The sequence below is a fragment of the Sinocyclocheilus anshuiensis genome, unplaced genomic scaffold (genome assembly GCF_001515605.1).
Source record: "Sinocyclocheilus anshuiensis isolate Anshui unplaced genomic scaffold, SAMN03320099.WGS_v1.1 scaffold3248, whole genome shotgun sequence".
Lineage (NCBI taxonomy): Eukaryota > Metazoa > Chordata > Actinopteri > Cypriniformes > Cyprinidae > Sinocyclocheilus > Sinocyclocheilus anshuiensis.
The window spans coordinates 28,753-36,027 of record NW_015548391.1 but is presented as its reverse complement, the minus strand read 5'-3'; the positions used below and the strand labels follow the sequence as shown (position 1 = coordinate 36,027).

Below are 7,275 nucleotides of genomic sequence, written 5' to 3'. Positions count from 1 at the left end.
CACCCAGGTGAGTCTGAGACGGTCCTTCCTCCTGCCCTGGTCAACTGACAAACATAAATCCCTCAACTCATTTTCTGTCACCCTTGTCTCAAATAATTGAACCGGATGGGTCAGATACTGTAAATACAAAATGTGCACTACTGTAGACTCCCAGGACGTGGAAAGTCAAAGATCAGGTCAGAACATCATCAGGGTTTTGAGAAATTCTCATTGATCTTCACCGTGAATAGAAATGTATGCATGTGAAAGGATAATGTAAGTGTGTGAGAGTGCCAAAATGAATTATGGCATCTACAATCTATGGTTGTAGATGAGCATGTTAGGTTCTGCAGGACCCAGAGCTGATTATATCATGTGTGGTTGCTGTGATCACATGAGAGCTATTCAGTAAACAGACGTCAAACCTCGCTTTAGTTCAGAGTGGCTTTCTCCACAGGATAATGTAATAATACTCTTACTTGCCTATATGAGCATTTTTGTTCTTTAAAGTAATATCCAAATGTGTTCTTATTGTTCTTTTCTCTCTCTCTCTCTCTTTTGTCTGTGTGTGTGTTTCGTTCTATGTAGGTAATGAAATTTCACACATACATTTTATTCTTGCTCTCGAGGGAAGTTCACGTTTTTAGAATGGTGTCATTAGCATTAATGAATGCATACATGAATGCATAATGAGAGTTTGTCTTTTTATGCACCTTCCGGTTTCACTGCCATTTCTTCTTTGCTGTATTGATTTCTCTATTGGGTTGTCCATGCTTTCATATGAACTGATGGGTTAGGGTAAATCGTTCATCTGTTCTAATTCGGTCACCTACTTGCGTTCTCCTACAGCTGCCTCTCATCTCTCTCCTGCAGAAGATCAGAGGTGTGTGGAGTCAGACGTGAGCCATCTCTCGCTCCGGTGGAGGCTGTCTGGACCCAGCTGCGTTTGCATGCAGTGGCTGCTGATTTGATGCAGAATGCCTCTAGTTCAGTGTCAGCCGGCAGGCAGAAGAGGGAGCAAGACATATCTTCATCTGCTGCTCCTCTTCCTCAGTGTGCTACAAACACATGGATACATTCAAATCCCTCCTGATTGTAAGTGACAGTCCATTCGGACTCTAAACCTCATTCAGAAAGAATCTTGAATAATGTGCAGTTACAGTGTTTTGCGAAGTGTTGAGCTTTTAGCAGTCATTTCTTTAATGGCGATTAACAAACACCGCCTGGGTGCAGTTTCACACTTTTTGACACAAAACTGAGTATTTGGTGGTATGTTAAGAAATGCTTTTTAATCAGACGTATAATTTGCAATGATTTGGTCAAAGATACTATGTCTTATTCACTAATCGTGCATAATGCACAAATAGTGTTTTGACAAAAAAAATCATGATTACTCCTCATGTGCTTTATTATTACCTTGCCAGAAGCCTACAAGTAGATGTGCTGGATCCTTATTGAGGGTCACGTCTTCTGTGATGCAGGCCAACTTAGAGAGGAAGGAGAGCAGGATGCAATTGCAAAAGATTAATTGGGAATAAAGAGACGATACAAATCTTTTTTTCCCCCATACATTACAATGTGTGTGTTTATTTATGTTTTTTTTTTTCTGAGCAAAAGATGATGACTATCATACATTTTTACCATGATTTACAGAAGACACTGTAATGTGATACTTGATGCTTGAAAGGCCCTTTTCGTCTGTAACCCCTCTCCATAGTGCCAAAAGAAAAAAAAATCCCCAAATAATGACACAATAGCTCTTCCTCAGGCAAGCGGCTTACAACACACAAACACCAAGCAAAGACAGTAGTGAAACTGAGTAACTAAAATATAAGGGTGGAAACAAGACACTTGAAACAGATGACATAATTACAAATGATGGGAAACTAACAAAACATACACACTGAGTGACAAAAACAACTAAAGGCCAAACACAGCTTTAACAAAAAAACACTCATTTTGGACTACCAGTGTAATTAGGGCTTTAAAGTGATTACAATTTTTAATCTAATTAATTACACACCAAATTTGGCTGAGAAATTACTTCCAAGAGAAAAAGTCATTGAGTCGTTTCTTCATTTGATTCATTCAAAATCTAGATTCATTCAGAAACGATTCATCGGAGATGCACAACAGTTCTGCTGTGGCGTTACTGGTCATTTTTTGTTGGCAAAATTGTGCAAAAACAAAACAAAAAAATAGGGGGAAAAATCTAACACATTAACTTATTTATTGAACTATAAAGTTATTATAACATTTGCACTTGTGGTGTTCGGGACAAAAACAGCACGTTTGCTATTGCACTCGTTGCTCGTGATATGATATAAATATGAGACAGAAACTCGAACAGGGACATTTATGCCCCAGTATCCTGCATTCTAGGCTCCATCACGCAGTGAGCTGTTGCCCTGCATGATGTTCGTCACTGATCCACAGAGAGGCCAGGTGCCTTAAATGCCTTAAGAATTTTAATGCGTCATTTTTTTCCCTTATTAATTATATTATGAATTGACAGCCCTACTGTGTATACTGTATGTAAGAGAGCAGCAAGCCAAAAAGTCACATCTTAGTCTTAATGTCTGTTTTTTTTTTCATTGTTCGTGTCCTCCAGACAGCTGCTTATATTGTGCTGAACTCCTTCTGTCTAATGAAATCTTACATGGGTGAGGGAAAGGATTGACCTCAGACACATTTACATGGACTGAATCATTTAGGAATGTGATTTCTTTGTTGAATTTTGTTAGGAAGAAACACTGTGATAAATGCACTTCTCTATGGGATGCTGTTCCACATCAACAGAAACAGCTGAAAGTCTGAGTGCCTGCATGACTCTGCCTAACCCTGCTCTCTCTCTCTCTCTCTCTCTCATTCACTGCTTCCTTCTGCTGCTCTATCAGACACATATGACAGCCGTAAGTACTTCAGCTTCCTCTGTGTGTATTACTTTATTTCTGGCTCTGATGAGTATCTCGAACAGTTGAGTTTTTGAATTATAGCTACTACAAATAGATTTTTCTTGTGCTGTGAGACAGTATAATTTAGTGTAATCACACTAAAACAACTGATAGATACAGATATGGTCACTACTTTGTTTAACAGACTTTATTCAAATGTTTATAGGTGTTTTAGGGGGAAAACACTATGAGAAAGTTCAGGAGCATGTTGTACTGTCCTGTTTTTTTTTCATAAAAGATGTAACAACTGTTCTCACACCAAATAGATGCGAATCGTCATTTGACCCTCTAATACTTGCACTCTCTATTCTATTTCTATTCTTACTACTTGTCTTCTTTAAAAAAGAGAGAGCCTCTGACACTTGCATTCTCTATTCTTTTGACTTGTTTTATTAATTCAATTTTTTTTTTCAAAAGACCCTCTAACACTAGCGTTCCCTATTCTTTTTCTGTTCTATCAACTTATTTTACTTTTTATTTATTTAAAAAAATAACCCTTGCTACGTATACTGTGTTAAGCTAACTGAGACTAATCACAGCTCTTATTATTATACACTTATTATTACTTATTATTGTTATTAATACATATTATTGCCCTTTTGTTAGTCTGATTGCTTCTGTTGTCCTCATTTGTAAGTCGCTTTGGATAAAAGTGTCTGCTAAATGCCTAACTGTAAATGTAAATGTAACTCTACCTTTAACTCAAAACACTGATCAACCGTGGTTTCCCCCAGTAAAACAAGCTCCAAAGATCACAGCTCAACCCGGGTCTCACACCGCTTACTCTCTGGATGATATCAGTCTAGCCTGTGAAGCCAGTGGAGATCCGACACCCAGGTGAGTCTGAGACGGTCCTTCCTCCTGCCCTGGTCAACTGACAAACATAAATCCCTCAACTCATTTTCTGTCACCCTTGTCTCAAATAATTGAACCGGATGGGTCAGATACTGTAAATACAAAATGTGCACTACTGTAGACTCCCAGGACGTGGAAAGTCAAAGATCAGGTCAGAACATCATCAGGGTTTTGAGAAATTCTCATTGATCTTCACCGTGAATCATTATTGGTGATTGACAATCTCTTTGACATCACTACATACAGCAGAGCTGACCATTTACTGTACCTTCCTGCAAAGTTCAGCTCCAACCCTGATCAAACACATATGAAGCAGCTCATTAAGATCCTCAGGAGCACTTGGTCATTACAGATAGCTGCAGGCTTTGGACTGAACACCCCTGATATCTGTGGTCAGCTTTTGTAATAGTTGTGTATGAGTCCCTCAGTCATCCTCAGTGTGAGAACCACACAGTTACTAATGGAAAGGGTTCACGTATGCAGAATACAAGCAAAGGATTTGTCTGAACAGTGGACTGTTGAACTGCTCAGGACAAACTAGGCACTCATACACACCTATTACAAAACAAACAGGTGTGGATCACCCAGGTAATGATATTAAGAATCAAGGTAAACTTTTGAACAGGCTCATTCTTTTGTTTTGTGGATTATATGGAAACATCTGTTATGTGAGTCTCCAGGGAGGGTCAACTGAACAACACATAACACACCTCAGGACTGTACATCTGTAAATAACTCATCAAAACTTTCATCTGTAAATAGCACATATGCACATTCACAATTCTGTCTATTTTATCTATATTTTATTATTATATTGTTATTTATAATTATTGTCTATTCTCTTAATTATTAGTGTTTTTATTACCTTAAATTATATGTATGTCTGCATTGTGTTTGTACTTTCTGTACTGGAAGCTTCTGACACCAAGACAAATTCCTTGTGTGTGTGTGCTCTTTCTGATTCTGTAGTTCATGGCAGTACTCTTTGCAGATTCTGTGAACTTGTGACCACAACTCTATGTACCCCTTCGTTTTTCTCTCTCCATCTGTATGTCTTTAGATTTAAGTTTAAAATTGTCTTTCTTTTCTTGCCCCACACTGACAGTTTCCGCTGGGTCAAAGATGGCAAACAGTTTGGGGAGGTTCTGTTTGAGTCTGGAACCCTGACAGCAGATGACACAGAGGAACTCCGATTCTACCAGGGCTCGTACCGCTGCTATATGGCCAATGAGCTGGGAACCGCCGTCTCAGGCCTGGTGCACCTGATCACAGAGTGTGAGTCTCTCCTCAAACACCACAAGCACTATGTCTCAGTGGCTACGTTTGGAAGAACACAATGCACTATATATATATATATATACTGTATATAGATATAGATATAGATATATAGATATACACACACACAGTGGGCATAGAAAAGAATCAGCCCCTTTAAAATAATCACATTTTGTTGCGTTGCAGCCTGAAATGAAGACTGACACAATTTTGTCTTATACAGCTGTATTTACTCAGTGCAACATATAACATCCAAGTGAAAGATAAAGCACCAACATGTCAGAAAAAAAACAAAAATTAAAAAAACAGAATCACTGAGTTGGAAAAAGGATCGCCCCTCCTAAAAATGACTTGTAATGAACCTGATGAAAGAGCCGGAGGAAACTGCTCAGAGAGGCAACCGAGAGCTACTGCAACTCTGAAGCAGCTGCAGGAGTTTATGACAAAGAGTGGTCATTGTGTGCATGTGACAACAATATCACAAATTCTCCACAAAAGTGGCTTGAATGGAAAAAAGCCGCTCCTCATGAAAGGCCACATGCAGTCAGATTGAGTTTGCTAAAACACACCTCGAAGATTCTGAGGCAGATGAGACTAAAATTTAATTATTTGACTTCAACACCAAACGATAAAATCCAATCCAGCTCAGTATCCAGATAACAGCATTCCTCCAGTAAAGCAGGGTGTTTCTCTGCAGCAGAGACGGGAGCACTTGTAAGGATAGAAGGAGAAATGGATGGTGCAAAATACCGTCAAATTCATGAGGAGAATCTGCTGCCCTCTGCCAGAAAGTTGTCAATGGGAAGAAGGTTTACTTTCCAACATGATAATGACCCAAAGCACACAGCAAAACTGAGCACACAGTGGTTGAAGGAGAAAAAGCTGAATGTCCTTGCATGGCCTCGTCAGAGCCCAGACTCAAACCTCACTGAACATCTGTGGAAGGACTCGAAGACTGCAGTCCACAAACACTCACCATCAGATTGAACTGAACTTGAGCAGTTCTGCAAAGAAGAGCAGGCAAATACTGCACAGTCTAGATGTGCAAAGTTAGTAAAGACAAATCCAAACATACTAAAGGCTGTAATTAAAAGCAAAAGGTGTTTCAACAAAATACTTACACAATGGGGCGATCCTTTTTCCAACTCAGTGATTCTGTTTTTTTATTTTTATTTTTTTCATTTTTTTCTGACACGTTGGTGTTTTATCTTTCTCTTGGATGTTATAAGTTGCACTGAGTAAATAGAGCTGAATAAAACAAAAACTGTGTCCGTCTTCATTTCAGGCTGCAAAGCAACAAAATGTGATTATTTTATATGCTTTTTATATTTAACACATCTGCAGTATACAGTATGGTTACCTGTGCATTGTATGCAAAATATTTGTATGCATATCTGGATGGTCCACTACATTCTCCACAATAGCATAGTCAACAGCATAGCTGAATCCATGTCCATTATGGATGTGTGTTTTAAGCCAGCTGGAGAAAACAAAATGAAAGACAGATCAATAGCACTGATGTGAATTGGCAGCAGTTAGTGAGCAGACTTTGTGCCTCCAGAAAGATAGAGGTCAGTATACAGTCCAAAAGCACTGTGACTATCAGAACAAGAAAGAGCCTGAGGTCACCTATAAGCCATTTTTCACTAATTGAATTCAAATGCAAAAGATGCCCCAGACTATAATTACGGAATTATACATTCAGTGCTGTAAGCTTATGTGACAACAGCATTGCAACGTTTTATCACTGAAGTATGTTTAAAGATCATAGAAAGAAGAAGGGAACTAGGCGGTACACAGCATATAGTATGCAGTACTCAAGTATTCCATTCCAAAACAGCCAGTGTGAGAGTCTGAAATCATTTATGCATGAATATTGCTTTGCTATAATGGCAAATGTCACCATACTGACGTCATTAGAGTTGCTGCTATCTTTGTGCAGACACAAACCTGACAGAGCCCTTTGAATAAAAAGTGAACATTGCATAAATAGATACATTAAAGAATTATTCTGGCTATTTCACAGCCATCCCAACCTTGGCCAAAGAGAAGAGGCAGAAAAGAAGATCGTTTGAGGAGGGAGAAAGCACAGTCCTCTACTGTAACCCTCCGAAGAGTTCTGTCACTCCCAAAATACACTGGATGGACATGCGTAAATATTCTATTGAATCTACTTTTGCCAAACTAAATTGCTCTGCATAACACTTGAATT

At 38.8% G+C, this 7,275-nt stretch overlaps 1 protein-coding gene across 1 annotated transcript in view; it reads left to right on the top strand.

Annotated features, from left to right (window-relative positions):
• Positions 1 to 956: 956 nt before the first annotated feature.
• LOC107656721 (neural cell adhesion molecule L1.1-like) overlaps positions 957 to 7,275 on the top strand; it is a gene marked incomplete at its 3' end in the record, with an annotated part of 32,034 nt that continues 25,715 nt past the window's right edge. The window contains exons 1-5 of the mRNA XM_016444665.1: positions 957 to 1,074; positions 2,877 to 2,891; positions 3,668 to 3,770; positions 4,894 to 5,063; positions 7,090 to 7,215. Coding sequence (XP_016300151.1) covers positions 957 to 1,074; positions 2,877 to 2,891; positions 3,668 to 3,770; positions 4,894 to 5,063; positions 7,090 to 7,215 — 532 coding nt within the window. The remainder of the gene's footprint in view (positions 1,075 to 2,876; positions 2,892 to 3,667; positions 3,771 to 4,893; positions 5,064 to 7,089; positions 7,216 to 7,275) is intronic.